Here is a 21126-nt window from a genome sequence, read left to right as displayed (position 1 = left end):
TTAACAAAATTATTGCTGACAAATTTGTTAATAAACTTGATAAATTACTTGGTGTGTAAACGTCTTTGTGAACTAATTATTAGACAATAACCTAAACCTTAGCACAAAGATAACAAAACAAATATTAACAGATGAATCCAGCTATTGCTTATTATCAGTTTCATAATGGGAATGGAGGCAAAGCCATACAGTTATGTTTATCATATTTATATCAACATATTCAGTCTGTAACACAGCCAGATTCAGTTGCTGGGGGCCTGAGGCATTGGCACAACAATGGGTTGTGCCACTTGGCCCCCACCAGACTGGGGCATGACTATAACAATAGGCTGTTGGGCTTGCACTTGAGCTTGGAGCTGATTTTGAGTGATCTGCTGTGGCATTAGTATTACAACTTGCTGTTGTCCCTGCCCCTGCCCCTGTCCATCTGTGTAACCTTGCTGTGGAATCTGAACTGTCACTGTCTGTGGACTGGCACTGGCCCCTGTGATCACACCTTGACTTGCCGGGGTCTGGGCTTGGGTAGCCTGGATTTGCTGAGTTTCAGCTCCTGTAGGTCCTGATGGGACTGGGGGGACTTGGACTACCACTGGTTTTGATGGTGCCTCGAACTTTATTCTCTGATTTTGTGGCAGTTGTGAGAGGCCCTCCTTGCTTATGGGTTGTACAGAGTGGTTGACACGCATGTGCTCATAAACTCCTGACTTCCTGATACAGATTGCACCACAAATGCAACAGTGATAATGTGAATTAAAGACTTTGGTTCCACTTGGACGAGAACAACCAAGCTTGCATCGTAGCATTTGATAACCTACAACAGGTACATGGAAAAATGGTAATTCACTGATTAGCCTTGTGATGTGGGTATGTGCAGCAGCATCATTTTTCAGACTGCATAATTTAGTCAACATAGTTGTTAACATTTTGTGAAGACCAAGCTCACAAAGAAGTCTGCCTTGCATTCAAAAGAATAAGAACAATGTTCAAAATACGAATCAAACCAGATGATCAAGAAATCAGGAAGAAAACAGCCCCAGATTCTTTTTGAACTCCAATACATGGTGTCTAGTAGGCAACAAATAATACTGCTAATCAAATAGACAAGAATCTTGATATACTGGCCAGCTTTTAGAACTAACATGAGAAAAATTTGGCAATTTAAGGATTAACATTCTTTAACTTTTGTGCCTGGAAGGGAAAGGTTAACTGCAACTCTTACCTTGATATCTGACAATGAGGTCCTGTGCGTGGATCTTTTTAAAGTGCTCTCTTATCCTGCCTGGCTTGTTAGGCAAACAGGTGCAGAGTGGACAGTGATACAACCTGCAATCACAGAAAGTGTTCTTACATCTGCGAACATCCAAACTGTTCTTCTCACTTAGAACAGATGGATGGCAAAAGCAGCTGGTAGCTGGAGACAAATTATTCAGAAGAACCTTGAAAACATGATCATCTCCTTTCGGTTCAGTTGATGCGTCGACCAACAGTAGAGAATCCTGTCGAGGAGACTTTGCTTTTTGTTCATTTTGTGAGCTACCACTCTCATCCACAAATAGTGGTTTGCTCATTGGATTTATCATGAGAAGTTTGGAAGAGTCTTGATCAGCAACAGACTGTGAACTTGAAGTGTTAGGAGTTGTAGTAATTAACTGGGTTGCTGCTGCACTTATGTCTTCTGTTTGGCTTGTAAGAACATCAGAAGGTGCTGCAACCCGAGTAATTTGGAGATTGCCTTGTTCCATGCCAGATACTTGTGTTATGTTTGTATCAGGATGCTGTACTGTTGTGTTGTGCTCATCAGACATCTGGAGATCAGTTACCTGCAAACATGGTTCAAACTCCATTGCTTCGTCTCGAGCCTGTTTGGACAGGCCAGTCTCTGTATCACTTGTCTGTTCCATGTCAATATCAGTAGACTGTTCTGCTGCATATGGCGGCATGTCTGTGTTCACCTCATTGATATTATGAAGATTACTCTGTGAGGAGTCCATTGATATTGAATTATCTTGAGTATTTTCTCCACCTAAGAAAACATAACAGCAACTAGAGTTAAACCTCTGACATCGCATAAGGACAACATAGACTATGTAGATTACAAGAAGCCCCATTTAGTTCTTAGTCCATAGAGTGTGATGCAAAAGGAGGTACAAGAGGGAGAATGGACATACTTTCTTGCCCTTGATCAGGCAGCCATTTAACCTGGAGCATTTACTATTGTTTTGTGGTCAACAGACTAAAAAAATAGAGGAGGGCAGGGCACCACTTCAAGTTAGTGCCTGAAGTCTATGGAAGGCAACGATGATGAAGCAATAAGCCATCAGAAAATCAATGAGGCTTTATGCCAGTGTAATGCTGCAATCCCTTTGCCCTGTATTCTTGATAACTGAAGCACACCTTGGTTCAGCATGGCTTCTACTTGTTTGACTGTCAGCTCCTGTGATAGTTGTTGCTGTTCAGTATCAAGACTGGATGACACTGACGTCAACACCTGAAGACCTGTGCTTAAATCAGCAGCAGTGGTCACTACAGTAGTGACGTCAGACTGATCAACAGGCTGTGCAAGCTGCAAAGTTTCTGACTGTTCATCCAGTGGAACCACAGTCAGAGTTTCACTGTCCTGAATGGACTGTACAAACACAACCTAAAATGAACAGATAGAAATCAAGTCAGTGTTCTGATGGAAAAAAAAGATATGGCACGTCATGACAGAACAGGTGTTATGTTCCAAGGGTATTTTCCTTAATGTGCAGTTCCAGAAAATATCCACACTCCCCTCACAGAAGGGATTGGAATTTCCTAGAGGTTAAGGCTTTTCTAAGACCAGAACATTTAAAGAAATGTATCAAGCTTAACTGGAATTTCCAGAGGGGTAAGGGGGGGGGGGGCTTGGAAAAAACCCCTTCAGTGGGGAGGTAAAGATATTTTCGGGAACTACACAATGATCTGCAAGTATCACTTGTTTCAAATTCCTGTTGCATTTACTCAGCTGTATTTGGTGTGGGTTTTGATTTCAAATTTTATTATCCCAAGTGGGACCTTCGCTGTTTGAGGAGGGGGCTCTTAGAGTAAAGTGGAGAAGAACAGGGCTCAAAAAAAAGTGGGGAAGAACAGGGCTCGAAAAAAGTGTCGTCTGGTTTTCCCGGACAAGTAGATTTTCCTGGGGGCGAGAAACTTTTCACTGTCACTTGCCCAGCGGGCAAGGGCTCAAGCAAGCTGTCTGCCAACGAAAATAAAAAAAGAGCAAACTCAGACTTGCTCAGGGCAAGCAAGATTTGAGAGCTGCTTGTCCAAAGGGCAAGCTGGAATTCGTGGGTTTTTTTCAAGTCCTGGAAGGAGGGTGCATATTTATGGAAATACTGTGAAATGTTACCTGGGTGCCATCAGATAAAGCTACCACATTATCTTGGTCTGAGCCGTCCAGTGTGGCAATTTGTGACGTGTCTAGGGTAGTGTCATTATCATCGTCATCATCCATTTCAGAATCCTCTAAAGGCCCTTCTTCTGCTTCATCTTTTGCATCCAGCATCTCGTCAATTTCACGCATGCTTCCAACTGAATGGGCTTGCAGATGGCAGTAAAGGTGAACCTTCCTCACAAGAACCCTTCCACATAGACAGCAGTGGTAGTGGGAGTTGTCGGTTATGCGGCCATTAGCTTTTGTGCACCTTAACTTACAGCGTAGCATTTGATAACCTAACAAAGGTAAAAGAGTATATCTACATGTAGTTGCAGTTGAAATAGACAATCATATTTTGTAATTTGTGGGAAAAACCTTTAACTTGAATCCTTATCTGGAAGAATGTTTGCTTACACCAATGGTTCTGCTCATTAGTTGGAAGGAGTGTCCCTCATTTGATGGGGCCTGGTGGATGGGCCCCCAAAAGTGAAGATGGGCCTTTCCTTAACAACTCAAGAACATCCACTCTTTCCCAATTTAAGCAGATTCCTGAATGTTTACAGGGATTCCCTAATTAGGGGTTCTTAAATTATTAGAGGAAATGTACAGCAACTAATAAAATTAAATTACACAAACATAAACCACACCTTCATGCTGCACGATCTGCTTGCCAGAATGCATCTTCTCAAAGTGCCTGCGCATGCGGCCAGGTTTCTGTGGTTTGTTGTTGCACAAGGGACAGTGGTATCTCTTATTGGTCTTGGTACAGAAATGCTCACAGCCTGGATCTGTGCATTTGTAGATGTCCAGGTTTTGGTCATTTCCCAGCACTGATATGTGTACTGTGTGGTCTGTGTTGTTATCACCTGCAACTTCTACTTCAGCTTCCCTTAGGAGGAATAAGGTAAGGAGAAATTAAAACTTATTTCCCAGTTTCTCATTCCAACAGGTTTTAAAGCTTAAGCAAGTCAAAAATGTTTTAAGTAACTGAAGGTAACAGAAGTCTCATTAAGTCTTGGAGCACATCATTGATGGAACTCATAACTCTGACTTGCTTCTGAAATGTGGCAGTTGCTACTGTCAAACCTCTTCTACAATGTAGCTAACAGCCACTTCCCTCTCTGCAGCAGATAGGTTTTTTTTTTGTCCAAACTACATGTATGGGTCGGAAGATTCATACACTTCACCTTTATTGAAACCTCATGATGACCATGTACAATCATTGTTCAGTTCAGCCAAAAGGTGTACACGGGGTTCTCAAGAGAATTTTGACCATCTGTTGCATTGCAATTTACAGGCGTAACAGGCTAAAGGCCCTAGCTTAGGCCCATGGGGGCCCCAACCTGTAGGGGGGTCTGGGAGCATGCTCTCTCAATACATTTTTGAATTAAGATGCTCAGAAATGCATTCTCCTTCATTTTCAGGCAATATTTTCTCACTTTCTCAAAACATCTTTTCTGTACATTTTCGTTATCTCTTCATTTGCTCCTAAATTTGTTCTTTTATTTGCATTTGATAGACGGACTGTTCTGCTGATCAAAAAATTTTTTACAGTGCTGCCATAACACTTACTAGTGACACCTGTGACAGGTGTTACAGGTTATGGGTTAAACTAAGCACCCTGTCCACATGTCATCCTAACATTTTACTAGTACAGCCAGTTTTTACAGGCTTGGTAGAATATGATACTAGCAAATCGATGATTAAACTATCAAGTGTGCAAAACCAAAACATAAGGACACAGACAGGTTGGAATCTTGACCTTGCAATATTGGAATCTTGAGTCCAGCAACACCACAATTATGCTACCAAATGTCCTGTGATCTATCTTAAAATTTCAGTCTGCTGTTGGCATTTGATTCCCACCCCAGTTACTATAGTTTGATTGACCAACACAACCCTGTTTATGAACAGTGAACACACGCAGTAATCACCTGCACTCCAAAGTACATGAATGCATTTATTTTGCTGGCCAAGATTTTATGCTCAGATCTAACGATTATACTGCTACTAGAAACAAATTAGCATTCCAACAAAAATATACCCACTATCATGCTATCATTAACATTTAGAAAACAGTCCTAAGAAAATAGGTGCACTGATTGGTTAAAAATCGTGTTTCAGTCTATAACTCAATGGCAACACAGAACTAGCACAAGCTGTTGACGTAATGATGGCACGAGCAAAGAGAATTAATTTACATTTTGATGATCAAAGTAAACAAACAGTTCTCTTTTTTTCACGGTGTTTTCTAAAAGAAATAGAAAACACGTTCTCCATGTTTCTATTGAGTTATAGAAACACTCATGAAAGTTTGGGAGAACTCAAAAAAGCTGTGGAAACACTCGTCTATGGCTCGTGTTCCTGCAGCATTTCTCGTTCTCCCAAACTTCCACTTGTGTTTCTATAACCTGATAGAAACATGGTACATGTTTCTATTCTTAAGTATAACCAAACCCTGACTAAAAAAAATTGGAAATCAACTAATAGTTTGGTCTATGATCCTGAGTTGAAATAACAGCTCAAAAACACTTGACCATCTCTTTTGCATCATTACCATCAATTACAAAATAATACATGTATAATATATACTATGGCAACCAGTTGGGTCAACAACCAAAGATGAAACCCTTCTACCAATCTGATCAGGTATTTGGTTTCTTAAATTACTGATAAAAATTGTGGAATGTCTAGGTACATGGAATTAGCTACCCCTTATAAATGAAGTTAGCACATGTACTGAATATCCCAAGACTTCTCTCTCACCTGGAGGGTAACATTATTGCACTAATCTCAAACCAATTCAAAGCAACAAAAAATGAGAAAAACAAGCTGTGTAATTTATTACACTTTCAAAATTTTAAGCAACAATGTATCAAATTGTACAATATGTACATGGTTGAAATTTTGATTTTTGTTTGACACAAAATAAACCTACAGCTGTATTAAATTTTACTTTGTCTCATATTATACAGTACTACATGTACAGTAAGTATTGAGAAAAGGAAGTTCCACAGGAAAAAACAAACTGGATTTATAATTTCACATCAAAAGTAAACTTATTAACCAAATTTTAACCACTACTAACAAAATAAAAACAAATATTACAATTTCAATATCATTGAGTAGACATAATTTTAAAGCTCTTTGAAAAACATTATCTGAAAATGCAGCCTTTTGCAGCAAAGATAATGGGAATTGGGTCTAGACTGGCAAAATGGAGAGAGTGTCTGACAAAAACAGAGTGTAATGATAACATGTCAACCAATTAGTTCTATTACTTAGTGAAATACAATTTTGACCTAAATTTCAAAACAAGCTAAACAATCCCAAAAATTATTTTGAACATGTTTTATTTTCAACAAATTTGGCAGCTAATCAAACTGTACTCCTTTAGCTGGTTTTAATCTGTTGAAAGAAAAAGAAAATAACCGTAATTCAGCCTGCTTTCTCTTCAGAAAATTGTCCAGCTAAAAAAATTGTAACATTTTAAAAACTTTGAACATCTAACTTGCAAAAACTCCTTCCAAAATGATTTTTTAACACAATCACTCAGTTGCTTCACTTCTTTTTTAACGTTGTTGTCATTTTCTTATCAAAGTTTTCATTTCATATCACCCTTAATTCACGATAACATGCCTCACTGGTTGTTTTATTTTTTCAACTTTTTCACTTCATGTAGATCTCCCTTGACTCATAAGAAAAATTTTTCACAAACAACTTCCGCTAAAACACGATACTCAGGTGACTGTAGTTCTCAAGAAAGCAGTTTGACTATAAAAGTTCTGTAACATACATGTATAGAGTTATGCAAGTTTGCATCATTAACCAACAACTTTGTTTCTATTGGCTGTTTGAAAGTTATCAGATCATTCACTTGGCTCAATATTATTCAGAAGTTGAAAACTTGTGGAAACTAATGGGCAACTTGAAAGACTAGTGATAAATTCTAGATGCCACAGCCCTCAGATGATTATTGACAAAATTAGCCCAGAATGGGAAACAGACAAACCAGAGGATAGATGTAAGAACTGGCAAATTATCAGATGTAACATCACTTGATAATAGTACATGATGTTCACATGTAACTGCCTTGAAATGCTGTTGTCTGCCTTACTCATCACATGTGATGTAGAAAACGTAATCACATTTGTCTTAAACACTCAATGGAAAATTATGCAGGATTAATTGAGACGATAGCTTGAGAAATGCAGCTTGTATTGTAACAGTATTTGACAGAAATGGTTTTGATAATAATTAGTCCTAGACAGCAAGAGACTTGGGATAAGTTCAAAATACATGTATCCAGTGAGAAAAAGAAAGACATTGTAAAGTGCTCTTACTTTCTACTGCCAGGGTTAATGAGGCTATGACCTTGCTTTCTCTTAACAGGAGGAGCTTTGCCTGTCTTCTTTGGTGGGATATCTAAACCATTCAATTCCAAAATATACAATATAATAAGTTCTTTGATTTCCATACATGTGCGTTCTCTTTCTTAATTTGATTTATTACTATTTAATGACTACTAAAAAGAATAAAAATAAGCCAAAATAAGCAAAGCTCAAATTCTCACCAAATATTGATGACCCAGCTGCACCTCCATCCTACAATCACAGACAAAAAGAGAGAAAAAAAAAAAAGAAATCAAGAGATTTTGCTCAACCTTGTCCAATAATTCTTAACTATTTATAATAACAATGAGATGAGTTAAACAAATATTAATACCTTTTGATTCTTTAGTCTCTCCAAGGAATCTGATGACACTAGAAAACATTAAGAATACAGTGATTAAAAAGTCTATGAAATTAAATGACTCTAACCTTATTAACTGAAAAAACAACAACAACAACAACAACAACAACAACAACAACAACAACAAAAACAATGAACAGAAAGGCCCTGAAATGAGGAGGGTTCAGTGGCTTTTTTAAAGACAGTTCCAGAACAATCTTCAAGGACACTGCACACATCAGGCTTAATAGTAATAATAATAATTGACTTACCTTTCAGTTGCTCGGTGAGCTCAGAGACTCTGTCAGCTAATCGGAACAGGATTGTCTGCAGTTCAGTTTTCTTCTCACTTGCTTTTGCCTCATAGAGGTCATAACACAGAGGTGAAATTCCTATTCCAACTGTTACTGTTATTTTGTTTGCTAACTGTGCCAGAGAAATGGAGCCACTTTCAAACTCTGATCTAAAATCACAAGAAAAGTCTGCATAAAGATCAACTTATTGAAACTATTTTTTGTTTCTGCTTCCTTAGGTCAAGATGCAGTTGATGTAGGCCTGTAGACAGGTACAGAGGAAAATTACCGCATTATTTTTTTAATAGTTCAAAATTAGAGAGAAACATACTGTACAAGGCAAAAATGATTGCTACAGTCTTACCTGAATCTTGCAAAATAAACTTCATATTTGTCAACTTCTGCCAGTTCTTTCTGTATAAATATGTATGAACAAAAACAATGTGAAGTAAAATTTAGATACATATTATAGGATGAAAGTTTCAAAATCTAGCTCACAGAAATTTATTAAGGTGCAGATCCATTTGTAACGGGAATCAGAAGTGAAGACAGGCAGAGTGATGATCAGGTGAAAACCTTTTGGTCCTTACATTTTTCAGCAATAAAGAGAGGTGTACCCTGCAGTGCTGGCCTATTTTTAATCAGTGGAAGCTCAGATTTTCTTTACGAAATATTGGCCACTATCTTGAATTTTTGAAGCAAAGGAAAGTTGGGGAAAGATTTTTACCAAGGGGGTGGGCCTGTGATAGGCAACATAACAGCTTGGTGAATGATTGTGAGGTCAAAACGGTAACTTCATCATCATCATCATTATCATCATCATCATCATCATCATTTATTTGCCATGTAAATTATAACAAAAGATAGCAACAATACTGAAAAAGCAGTGAGGAGACCTCCAAAAGAAACCACCAGGCTTATAACAGAGGCCACCTCAGAAGTTAACATATTGATAACTTTAAGTTTTGCAGGCACGGCATGACTTGTGCTCCTAGTAAGATTGCCTGCACTGCAGGCTAGGAGTGCTGGGGAGGCCTGAACCCATTTTCCTCCTGGATCTGCCAGAGATATAATTTTGATTGTACAATATAACTTCATCATTATTGATTGTTAGACAAGAATACAAGAATCGTACATGGGAATCCAGCTGTTCCTGATCCAGTTGCAAATGCCAGACATCAACTCCGTCAGAGGCACTAATAAACCAGAAAATCACATGAATTCTAACACTTTCTCATAATGTTATTTGATGTTGCAATTGTGCCTGTACATACAGTGTACATGAAAGGAAGAGGGCAGTGCTTATTTAGGGGCAAGGATCGTTAAGGAAACAACTCTTTTATTCCATCAAGATACAAAACACAACCAACACTAACCCAGGGTGCAGGCCTGTATTGCAGATCCAGAGCATTAGCTTCTATATTTTGAAAGGGTGAAGCATTGTTCACAGGCGGGGCATTTATTCAGAAGTGTCACTTAATTTTAATTTTTTTTTCTGTCCAGTGTTATCTGTTCAAGGGAAGTGCTGAGTCAAATAGATGTTGTACATGTGCATTGAAAAAGTTTCACAAGTCAGAAATATTATAGTGCTCGGCCACAAATTTCAAAAGCAAACTATTAACCATGACAGTGAATAAAGAAGCTACCCCACATTCAGGGGCGGGGGCGTAGCCAGGATTTTTCAAAGGGGAGGTCACAATGTGTCAAAGTGAGGGTACCCACCAGATTGTCATGTCGACCTCCTTGGTTGTTTGCTTACAAAGCAGGGGTCACGGGCACACCAGGACACCCCCCCCCCCCCCACCCAAGCTACCCCCTTGACATTATTAGTCTTACTGCCTTTCCCTAGGTAAATTCCTGTGTCATCCCTGGGAACCTCAGGGAAGTTGCGCGTTTTACAGTATTTTAGTTTTTTTTTCCCATGACAAGATATGCGATCTGTATGAAAATGCAAATGACGGACTACATTTCGATCCCTTCCCCAAAAGTATCCCATCGCCATAATCACAAGTTACAAATCTACTGGAAAGAACTGCCAGAGACTACCCGTTTTTTTCAAGAAAAGGCAAATTTCTGCCGTACTGGTCGAAACGGAGCTCGACGCTACATTGCAGAGTTCATATCGGTTGGTTGATAATGTATTAGAGGCAATTCACCCACGACAAGCTAGCAAGAGAAAAACACAAATAAAATCCTGACACTTACTTTAAAATCCAAGAAGAATTGTCCTCAGGCAGCCGTGTCCACACAAGAAATTTTACAGGCCCACAAAAGACAGTAGCCTGAAGTGCCTCTACTTTGTTTGTCCTCAACAGCGAGGCCAAATCGGTGGACCCTTCTGAAGACTCCGCCATGATGGCTACTTCTCTGAGTACTTGGCCTCCCTCGGGGTGGACCTTACATGACAGGGCCCGTAAGGGGCTCAAACTGTCATTTCTCGTGCTGCCGATTATCGAGGTAATATTTATAAGTTTTCACGATTTATTTTGTGGAATTGTTACTAAAATACGTAAAATTGGAAATAATAAGCAAGAATTCTATTTTGAACGTTTTAAATTTAGCAGAAAAATAGCTCCTTGTGTTCATAAATTGTCGTACCTCGGTCGGTTCACCTTCGGCTCTCTCCGGGGCGCTTTTTGGCGCTTAGAACACTGGGAAGGCTTGGTCGTCCCTCGCGCCATCTGCTTTTCAGTTGAATGAGATTTGTCTAGCTTCTTGAGGCAATCAGCTCACATTTGTGGATATTAATATAGCTTGAAGCGAGGATGAGTGATACAGATGATAGAAATGGTTCTGAAGAAAAGGTAAGGAAAGTATTCGGCTCATTTTATGCGCCAAAATGTGCTTATTATAAACAAAACTTTGGCTACCGTAAACTATTGGGTTTTTGCTCACCAATTTCACAAGTTTGAATGACTGACAATCTTCGTTTGCCATTAGAGCAAATGGCTGTTGTCGAGAACGGCATCAAAAGCCATCAAACTGTAGTTAAATGACAAATTCCTCGGGTGGTTTTCTTGGTTGATTTTATTTTGTTTATGTTTTTATTTTGGCTAGCCAGCATGAGCTTTTTAGCTTTCTTACAAGCTTATGAAATAACGATCTCAAACAATTTCTTGAAATGGGGAACTCGTTGAGTCAAGAATGCTACGAATGAGAGATCCGTCTCCCTTTAAACAGTTAAAATTTTACTTTAGTGGGAAAAACAATCGTCTCAAGAATTGTGCCTAGTACTGTAGTTCAGAAAATTCATGTGTGCCTCTTTGAACTTATACTAGCTATTAGATGGTTATGGAATGTGTGAAACTGTAATAAGAGTTCAGTTGGGCTTTAACTTGATATGTTAAGTTAACCACACAGCTCTTCTACCTTTTCTTTGGCCAGACTCTGTATGAACTGGAAATCAGAGGAATTAAAATAACACTGGGAACCTCTCTTGAAACCTGAATACTCACTGAAAATGCATGAATTTAGAGAAAGTTAACCTCGTAATCATCCTAACTGGCATGATAATAATTTGCGAGATCTACCAGAGAATGACAATCAGAACTCAGAGTCCCTGTTGGCGGCTAGATATCTAGAGTTGGTATGTCTTAAATGCGGTCAGAACTTAAAGCCATTAGACCCTATAACATTGGCACTAGGCTAACTCTACGATGATAGATTGTAACTGTTGCAAATCCATCTTCTCTTACAAAGATTTGGATATTGGAGTTTTTCAGTTTTACGGTTTTGGTCAATTTTTACACCAGCTTTGCAGTTTTAGCTTAAAATATCAGTTTTTTTGGTTTTGGTATCTCTTGCAATTTTTAGTTTTTCTTTTATATTTACTTGTCTACCTATAGTTCTCAGGCAGCGGTTTTAAATGAAAATGCGTTGATCCCTCAAAAAGGAAAATTACCTACCTGTCTTCTGCTGCTGTATCAAGCTGAGCAGATTCAAGTTTGTGAATTTGCAGTTTTAATCATTGTGTTCAGTGGTTTTTCAGTTTCAGTAATTTTTATGGTGGCTTTTCGTTTCTCAAAAAAGAGCAGTTTTCCAGTTTCTACAGGTAGTCTTCCTCTGCAAAAATTTGTTTAGACTAGTGAGAGTTAAAACTAAACAGCAAATGTACATTAGACCGTCCAAAGTTAATTATTCAGAGTCTTGTTAGTGTCATGACTTTTAGTTTCTTTGCGTATGCACATATATTCCACTGAGGGGTTTCATTAGGGCTGGGCAGGAACGTTTTTGTTATAAATAAGTTCAGTTCAAAACCTTTTGCCTGCCTGTGAAAACCAGTTGCCCTCCTACTGAAAATGTTAATGAGTCCCCTGTATTTTGTTTCTTAGACAAAAGTATATGTATGTTATTGAATGAACCGTTGATGCCATAACATTGCAGGATGTCAGTGATAGAGATGATGAAGAGCAAGCTGGTGAGTACAACGGAGCAGGATCCAGATCAGCTTCCCGTTCAAGGTCTCGCTCAAAATCTCGCTCTAGATCACGTTCAAGGTCTCGTTCAGGATCCCGTTCCAGGTCAAAATCTCGCTCCCGATCTGATTCCAGAGATAGATCAAAGTCAAGGAGTCGAAGTCGTTCACGCAGACACCGTTCTCGTAGCAGGTCACGTTCACATTCAAGGAGGAGGCGAAGATCCCGATCTCGCAGTCCATATCACTATAGGCACAAAAGGTATTGTATGTTGTATGTGTTTATAGTATTGCCAGATATAGCAGGTGCTGTTGGTTTAGAAATTTTACACTGTTTTGGGGGAAATTTGAAGCAATATTATTTTGATCTTAAATCTCTAAAAATGCTAAACATTAATATTTCTCTCAGTTACTCAACAGTATAGTTTTGTTTTTGTTTCTTCTATCAGATCAAGAAGTGTTTCACCCCTGTCCTCAAGGAAACGTCATGTTGGGAGTCGGGTAATTCTAACTTTTCAATGTGCATAGTCTTTATAACTTGTAGACTCTTTGATTTTTTGACAATGTTTTATTTTGCTCTAATGCATGACCCCAGCAGCTCTGCTGATGGTTTTATCCTGATTAATAAAGTTCTTCAGTTCACTGAGTTCTGTTTTTAGCAGATTTCACTGCAGTTAATAATAAATTGATATTATTCCTCTTTTCATGACAGGATAACCCAGAAGTGAGCTGTTGCCTTGGAATTTTTGGACTAAGCTTGTACACTACTGAACGAGATTTAAGAGTGTACTTTGAAAAATATGGCACTGTTGAATCAATCCAGATTGTCTATGATCGCCAGGTATGAAACTGTATACATGTATCATGATGGCTTGGAAACTTGAGAGTTAATGAAGCAGGAATAGACAATTCTCAGACTGGATCAATAGCCAGCCCACCCAGCCAGTGACTTGTCTTTATATGAAAAATCAGTGTAGATGTAAGTGGTTGATAGCACTGTAAATTAGACCATGAGCTTGAGTTTTCTATGGGCGAATAGTCAACAAAGCTAGGGAGCTAACTATCACTCATAGAAAACAAGGGCAAATAGTTAAATTATTGTTTTAGTAGACACTCTTAACAGCCCAAAATCTACAATTTGTGTATTTTTAAGCCAAAATTTAAGAATAATTGTCAGTGTCAAGAGCAGTGTGTGTGACCATTGTTTATCAGTGAAGAGAAAATGACAAGAGAACCAATCATAGAACACAGCTGAGTGGCTACTAATTATTTACATGTATAGTATGGCACACACTCTTACCGGTGCTATGTAAAATTTTACTTATGTTGTTTCAATAATGCAGAGTGGCCGGTCAAGAGGGTTTGGATTTGTCTACTATGAAGCACCTGAAGATGCAAGAGAGGTTGGTTGCACTGATATTTGTTTTCTGACTTAGTTATGTCATATTTTTGCTGCTGGCATAGGGCAGCCTCCTATTTCTGTCCTGTTATCTTGACTTCAGGTTGTCTGTTTGTCAGTAGTTCCCAGGCCTCACTACGTAGAAAGTCTGCGATTGGTGAATTTGGGATGGATCAACTTGAATCTGAGACCTTGTGCTTTGACCGTTCATTGAGTACAGTTGTTGATGCAAAAGGAAGCATTCAAAGAGATTGATTATTTTGAAGTAGTTGATCTCCTAAAAACAGCGACGAAAACACGCCATTTTGTTCATGACAAATTTTTAAAGTCCAGGTGTTCCAACCAACTTTAGGCGAAGAGCCTGGAAACCAATTTTTCATTGTCCAATGTAATGCCTGGTTACTAAGTTGCAGAAGTCCAAGAACAGAACAACAAATTCTTCATGTAAAATTCTACAGAAAACCTGTGTTAAATGAAGAAATACCGGTCAACAAATACTGGAAACAGATCAAGCATATGTCAAAGTTGGCAGGCATGATGTTTAATAAGTTTACTCTGGTAAAGAGCTTAAAATGTGGGTAAAACTTTGAAGTGCTTTTCGTTTCACTGTTGTTCGGTACACTGGAAAGGCTTTATTATCAATTTTTTTAGCTGTTAAAATTTCTACATACATGTAATCCAGTGTGTTTTCTGCATAATCGACACATTCTTCTGCATTTTTCCCCCCAAAATGTCAGATGGCATGTATTTTCCTCTTGAACTGTGTTGCTCATTCCTCTTGGTGGCATCTAAAGTATGGCACCACAAAGATAAAAGCTTCATATACCAACTTAAGATCCCCTGGTGGAGGTGCAGTGGCCTCATGGTTAGTGCACTCGTATCCATGTGATATATTTATGTCTCACCCCCACGGTCTTTCTACATGGCGCAGCACTTCACTTCCAATATGGAACCCCTAGTTTACAGTTATCTTAATGTGGCTTGAACTTGAAAGTTTTCTCAGCAAACTTTCTCTCTTGTTAGTCTCGCTTTCTCACAAAGACTGGCCTTTACCATTCGCCACTCCTTGCATGAGAAAAAAGATTGTCAAAAGAAGTGTCAGATATTTGGAGTATCCACAAATGCCATTGAGTTGGATTAAAACAGAGCTTAAAAAGGAAATTTACTTGTACATGCACAACTGTACTAGGAAATACATTGAAAAGTTTTAACAAGTCACTCGAACAGTGAATGTTACTGAGTCAAAAGCAAAGTTGGTTTATATATACTTTAGCATCTTTCTTTTCCTGATGTCAAACAACTTGTAAACACTGTAAAACAACAAAGATATTACTTGGCCAGTCAAATGCAAGTGGCAATGCAAGCCAAAACCAAGTTGACTAGCAGTCATTGTGCGTAGTGAGATGGAGCAAAAGCTAACGGCCTTAAAAACCTGTTAGTTGGAAAGGTGCCCATGTGCAAATGTTTCTATTATCACTTGTTATTAGTAATTTATTGGTGTTTGTCCATGAAAAGTCCTTGGAAAAAGGTTGCAATCTTCCGTTTGAACCCTGTAAACCCATCTATTTTCCTCTTACAGGCAAAACAGTGCACCAATGGTTTAGAAATTGATGGTCGGCGAATACGTGTTGATTACTCCATCACCAAACGAGCTCACACTCCTACTCCAGGAGTCTACATGGGAAAGGCCACACAGTAAGTTCCAGTACTGTTGTTGTTGGGTGTGAAGGGTCAAGGCTTTTACTAACAGCCCTGTCTGCCACAACACTAGTAGTCAAGTTTATAACCTGCATATACCTGGTGTTTGCAGACTAGCTGCTAAATGCTTACAATCCTCTGACTTTCTTCCAGGCACCGAAACTACCGGAAAAGTCACTATGATGATTACAGCCGTGACAAGGAGTACTATTCAAGGGACCGTCATCGAGATTATTATGGTAGCAGTGGGTATCGCTCTCGCTCTAATACACCACCACGTGAGTATGGACATTGTTTTATGCCATGATCCAATGCTAGATCATCCTCCTTACAAGCAGACAATGTTTGATTTTTCTTTAACAAATGTTATTCAACTAATTTCTGGTAATTTCTGGTCATGTTGGTTTTGTTTCGTTTTGTTATTTCTTCCACTGACTTGTTCCTTTTGTCTCTTTCAGGTCGTTACTGATAATGAGCGAGATGTGTGGTATTATTTATACAATGCTTACATGTATCTGTCTGTAGATTATCACTAGACAATATAAGACTACATAGGAATAGGTGTAAGGTAGAGCTTATTTTAGCTACAATAGTTCTGATCTGCCCTGAGGTAAAAGATACTTGAGGAAGCATGTGTGCGGTTGTGATCCCCCGCCATTTTAAATATGATAGAAGAACTTGTGATTGGTTAGATTTGTCCGTGACAGATATCTGAACATTCCTGCAGATGTCACCAAACTGTCACGCAATGAAGAAAGACCGCTTGACAAGCAGCCTTCAATTGAACGCTTCCATGTAAATTACTCTTCTGTTTAGCTCACTTTGTTGTATTATGCTTAGTAATGCTCTAGTTAGGCTCAAGCAAGCACTTTTTAAAGTCTCATCGTCGTAGTTTGTCTTTCTTTACAATGCTTTTGTTGGTCCAACTATTAAGAGACCTTTAACTTGTGAACTTTTAAGTGGAAAAACATTGGCGTGTGTGTTATTTCCTTGTAAGATCCTTACATAAGTGATTCATAAGTTTAGTGAAAAGGTTCCGTTGCCAGAAGCCGTCACATGTTGTTATTTTACAAACAAAATTCGTTTGGCCCTTGGTGCGCGGTGAGTCTTGACACCAGTATTTTTCTAGTTAGGAGGACGCAAATGAACACAAATAATGTCATTAGATTTTCACTGAAATGTTTTGAGGCTGGAAATGCGTAAGTTACCCAATGGATATTTTGATTTATCAGTTTTGTCAAGTATTTCTGTAGATGACTGTTTTGCCGAGTTAATCAAACAGTTATTTTATTTGTTTTAAAATTTGTAGCGAAATAAAGTGCATCGTTTAGCTCGTTTGTCGATGTTAACTTAATTTTGTTCTGCGACAGGGTAGAAACAAGCACGAAATATGAAGATTTCGAAGAAAGAGCGAAGACAACGTTTGGTTGTGAATTTTGCAAGTAGTGCAAGAAAGAAGAAAAATTGAAGATTGAAGCAATTAAGTTCAAAGTGAGAAACGAGGGAGAAAATGAAGAAAGAAAGGGGAAGATTCGGAAAGGAAGGGAAAAGAAAGCGGAGATCGATTCGAGGAGCAAATGAAGTAGTAAAGGAAGGGAAGTTTTGGAAGAAAAGTCGCCAAGTCGTGGCAAGAATAAATGAAGATTGCGAAGAAAGAAAATGTCGCGAAGAAAGCGAAGTTGAAGAAGAAAGAAGACGGGAAGAAATTTCCTGAAAATCGCTTCTTGTAGAGGACAGGTGAAGAACGGAAAAATTAGCTTGACCTCTACAAGTAAAATGAAGATATTGCAAACGAAGATATCGTTGAAATTATGAACCGGCGATTCGAAGAATTACGGAAGAAGAAATCGATTCTATTCCGTGCAGGTAAGGTGGAAAACTCAGTTTTTCATGTTTGCGCCAAAGTTTTGCTTCGAAAACGAGGCCTTTCAGTCGCTAGTATTTTTTCATTGGCGTTTGAACGAATTTACCGTAATCGGAGCAGGTGAACATTTCTTTGCACTTTTTTGGGGATCGCATAATCACTAAAACTGCTGAGGAATGTCCAATGAAAAGGAACTTCTTATGCCGTCGTTTTCATACGAAGGAGAAAGTTGGCTTTCGCGCGCTTCATTCGTTTACCGCGCTTCACGTTCTTCCCCGCTAAGCCGCGCCTGTTCTGTAGACTAATTCGCTCCAAAGAGAAACCTATCTGCTGGTAATTCAACCATTTCTCTACTGTCGTGAAGGGGTTAAATACGGGATTCACTGAAGATCGGATCTGTTAGGCGCGCATTTCATATTTCAGGAGTGCTTACCGTTATCTGGGTTCACCACTGCTATTGGTAGCGACCCAAGTAACGCCTGTGATGGAGAGTAAAAGAGCGTTGAGTGTTGTTCAACATTAAAAGCTCTGGCATAATTAGTTCCCGGTCCTCAGTCACGTGATTGAAGCTGAATAAAGGTATTTGTTGTGTGAAAAATGATGACTCCTTATTGAGTTCCATGTTACGTTGGGATCAGTCGACTAAGTTGAGACTTGACTTTGAAGTAGGCTAGGCTAGACGATCGAGAGAAGTGTCAAACACGTAGTCACTGGACTGCATTTTAATCTTGATCTTTCATCAGCCCCACGCCATTGCGTTTTAGCGGGTGTGTCGTACGCGCCGGGTAACTGTTTCGCTAAACTTGCTTTTTTCGACGAACTCGAGAAAAAATAGAGGGTCTGTGTACAGGCTACATTTTAAACAAAATTTTCCATTTTGGTATTGTTATTCTGTACATGAATCCTTTTTCCCAATCCCCTGCATTTGACACTATTGGATAACAAGCGGGTAGCAAGCGCGAGTGAGAAGATTAGGGATGTAATGCGCGCGGGGGACGACGAGAGGTGAAGCGTTTCAGCAGTTGGTTAGCTCGTTTGTTTCTCTGCCAGGTAAGGAATCGGGTATACATGGGCTGGTCATTCCTTCAATAAAATAGTTACGTCGTGAGCGGCGAAGATTAAAAACACTTGCTGGCCAGTCCTGAGGAAAGCACCAAGCTACTCTCTTTTCCGGAGAATCTCGATGTTGAGTTTGAAAGACGAAATTAGCCGGTTTCGTGACATGATATCTTGACAGTCCAGGCTAAAACTTGAACTGGATATAGTTTCCTATAATTTCATTGGTTCATACCGGAGCTCCTGCGCACCAGAGGCGCGCGAGCGGAACCCCATACCTTAGAAAATTTGGTAACCTATCGATCTCAAAACTTTTGGTCGTCACGTGACATCCATGCTGTAATTAATTGACAGCTGTCAGAACAAGGCATCTGCTGACCAGCATCACGTGACCATATCGCGGGCTCAGGTCAAGAGTTCAAAGTCGCGTGTTTTTTGAAGTTTATCGCCGACCAGGTACTGGTTTCTCGATTGGATCGCGGGCTCAAGTCAGGTTTTTCCTCTGGGGAAGAGGGAGGGAGTAGATGCAAAGGCAAAATTTCGGCGCAAATTAAACCCCGTAACCTGCGTAGCAAGCGTTTCCGTGGGGTTTGGGAGCAAAGAAAGACCGAGGAACGGGATTTTCGGTGTTTTGCCCGCGCGGAAAATGGGGCGAGAGCCCTCCTTTACTCGTCCCCCCCCCCTCCTTTACTCGCTCCGTTTTTCGCGCTGTAATTCTTTGCTCCCGAACTCCACAGAAACGCTTGCTACGCAGGCTATTGTTGATAGTGGGTAGCGTAGCAGTGCGCCATCTTGGAAAATTCCAGAAAGCATTTGGATGAGCAATGGCAACCTCGTACCCAGGGTCTCTCTTGTTCCCACCCCCTGGAGCAGGGGAGAGAGGAACTAAAAATAGACCCAACAGTCTTCGCTATCGCTTACTTAACCTATAGTCTTACGTTCGGTATTCTTTTCTTTTCTTTTCTTTTCAAAGTATTGGTTAATTCGAAGAAGCGGTCATTAGACGTAATAGGTAATTCATGACTATCTCCTCCTATTCTTTGTCTTCATCTTGTCTTGTGGTAGCGGCTCCCAGTGCTGACTTGCAATTTGAACAAAGCTGTTCGGCGTAGTTATATCTATTGGGTTTGAGGGGCAAATAAATTTTATCAGCTCTATTGTAAAAGCACCGCATCAAATTAAGTAAGTAAGTAATCTTCATTAATGTAGCCTGCTAACGATCTCGAGGCGAGGCGGAGGGGGAATTCAGTGAGCGAAGCACGTCCTGCCCCGCAGTCCCCGTCCTACCTTGCACGCTTAGCTTGCTGACCGCTTGCTGAATTCTGTTTTTGGCGCTCGTCGGCTCTCTTCGCTCGCTCAATTTTTTCCGCCGTCGCTGCTTGTTCACAGGCTATTACCGTGGCCGAAAATATCTTCAAAGTTTCAAATATCGCTACTTTGCAGGTACCGCCACAAAACAAACAAAAAAGCATCAAGAAGTAATTAAATTTGTGTAGAACAATGTAGAGATGACGAGGCTATGGCCAGTCATAAAACGTTACGAGTTGGAGAAAAAAGCGCAATATTTCATACGAACACTACAACCGAATCAAACGTAGGATTAGAATTTTGCATGGCGGATCCAGCAAATTTAAAAAAGCGGGCAGTAGCAGTTAACGCGACAGCTTGAGGGACGTGGGAACACTATTCCCACTCCCCGGGATTCCCCTTCCCTCCGCCCCTTTCCTCCGCCCCTTTCCTCCGCCCCTTTCCTCCGCCCCTTCCCTCCGCCCCTTTCCTCCGCCCCTTCCCTCCGCCCCTTCCCTCCGCCCCTTTCCTCCGCTCGACAGAAAATAATAGTAAATAAGAAAACCAGAAAGATTGGCAGACATTCAATTTCCGGCTAATGTTTATCTGCTTTATGGTTCTGATTATCAAAGCGGTTTTGATCCTGTTCCTAAAGTAAACCAAGCCTCACATAATATCGTTCATGTGTAACAGACACTGTTTGTTACTTCCTCCTGAAGAAGGAAAGCGTGGAAAAGAGCATCATTATTATCTTAACTTACTGTTTAATCATTGTAGCTTAGCAACCCGAACCATCCTCCGCCAGAAATTGGCACTGATTCATCTATTACGCGGTAAAGGTATTACGGAGGGTATTAAGGCTCGGCTATTGTTCGAATAACCAGTTGAGTAGCAGGAAAATCTTTTACTGGGTTCAGTATATTTTAAATCGTTCTTATAACTAAACCCACGCATGATAATTCTGTTAGGTTTCTAAAATAGTAATAT

The 21126-nt window shown here is 39.7% G+C and overlaps 4 protein-coding genes across 5 annotated transcripts in view; 2 read left to right on the top strand and 2 right to left on the bottom strand.

Annotated features, from left to right (window-relative positions):
- LOC145486923 (polycystin family receptor for egg jelly-like) overlaps nt 1-21126 on the bottom strand; it is a 231845-nt gene that overhangs the window by 61579 nt on the left and 149140 nt on the right. The window lies entirely within an intron of this gene.
- The window catches only part of LOC145486912 (uncharacterized), a 142515-nt gene that overhangs the window by 109514 nt on the left and 11875 nt on the right, over nt 1-21126 (top strand). The window lies entirely within an intron of this gene.
- LOC145488682 (uncharacterized) lies at nt 58-10853 on the bottom strand. The gene is made up of 12 exons (XM_081467604.1): nt 10627-10853; nt 9557-9617; nt 8786-8835; nt 8401-8591; nt 8123-8160; nt 7971-8001; nt 7741-7822; nt 4045-4286; nt 3371-3693; nt 2395-2641; nt 1220-2023; nt 58-811 (listed from the first exon to the last, which is right to left on the bottom strand). The coding sequence occupies exons 1-12, from the start codon at nt 10773-10775 to the stop codon at nt 243-245; spliced, it is 2787 nt and encodes a 928-aa protein (XP_081323730.1). The 5' UTR covers nt 10776-10853; the 3' UTR covers nt 58-242.
- Nucleotides 11089-17267, top strand: LOC145488683 (transformer-2 protein homolog beta-like). 2 transcript variants are annotated; one of them, XM_081467606.1, is made up of 8 exons: nt 11090-11225; nt 12805-13097; nt 13285-13336; nt 13548-13676; nt 14179-14238; nt 15814-15929; nt 16086-16210; nt 16391-17267. In XM_081467606.1, the coding sequence occupies exons 1-8, from the start codon at nt 11187-11189 to the stop codon at nt 16399-16401; spliced, it is 825 nt and encodes a 274-aa protein (XP_081323732.1). In that variant the 5' UTR covers nt 11090-11186; the 3' UTR covers nt 16402-17267. The 2 variants fall into 2 exon arrangements, with proteins under 2 accessions (XP_081323731.1, XP_081323732.1); XM_081467605.1 differs by lacking the exon at nt 16391-17267 and having other exon boundaries at nt 11089-11225; nt 16086-16384.

Source organism: Orbicella franksi, chromosome 5 (genome assembly GCF_964199315.1).
Source record: "Orbicella franksi chromosome 5, jaOrbFran1.1, whole genome shotgun sequence".
Classification (NCBI taxonomy): Eukaryota; Metazoa; Cnidaria; class Anthozoa; order Scleractinia; family Merulinidae; genus Orbicella; species Orbicella franksi.
Note: the sequence above shows the minus strand (reverse complement) of the source record. Positions and strands in the feature narration are given on the sequence as shown.

Bases quoted from the DNA above. Each gene is read 5' to 3' on its own strand.
- LOC145488682 (XM_081467604.1), bottom strand. From the start codon at position 10,775: ATGGCGGAGTCTTCAGAAGGGTCCACCGATTTGGCCTCGCTGTTGAGG. The intron at 8,836-9,556 runs GTACGATTCTTG...ATATTTATACAG, and splicing joins AGGAACAGCTGGATTCCCAT to AAAGAACTGGCAGAAGTTGA. The intron at 7,823-7,970 runs GTGAGAATTTGA...TGAATGGTTTAG, and splicing joins AGCTGGGTCATCAATATTTG to ATATCCCACCAAAGAAGACA.
- LOC145488683 (XM_081467605.1), top strand. From the start codon at position 11,187: ATGAGTGATACAGATGATAGAAATGGTTCTGAAGAAAAG. The intron at 11,226-12,804 runs GTAAGGAAAGTA...ATAACATTGCAG, and splicing joins GAAATGGTTCTGAAGAAAAG to GATGTCAGTGATAGAGATGA. The intron at 14,239-15,813 runs GTTGGTTGCACT...TTCCTCTTACAG, and splicing joins CACCTGAAGATGCAAGAGAG to GCAAAACAGTGCACCAATGG.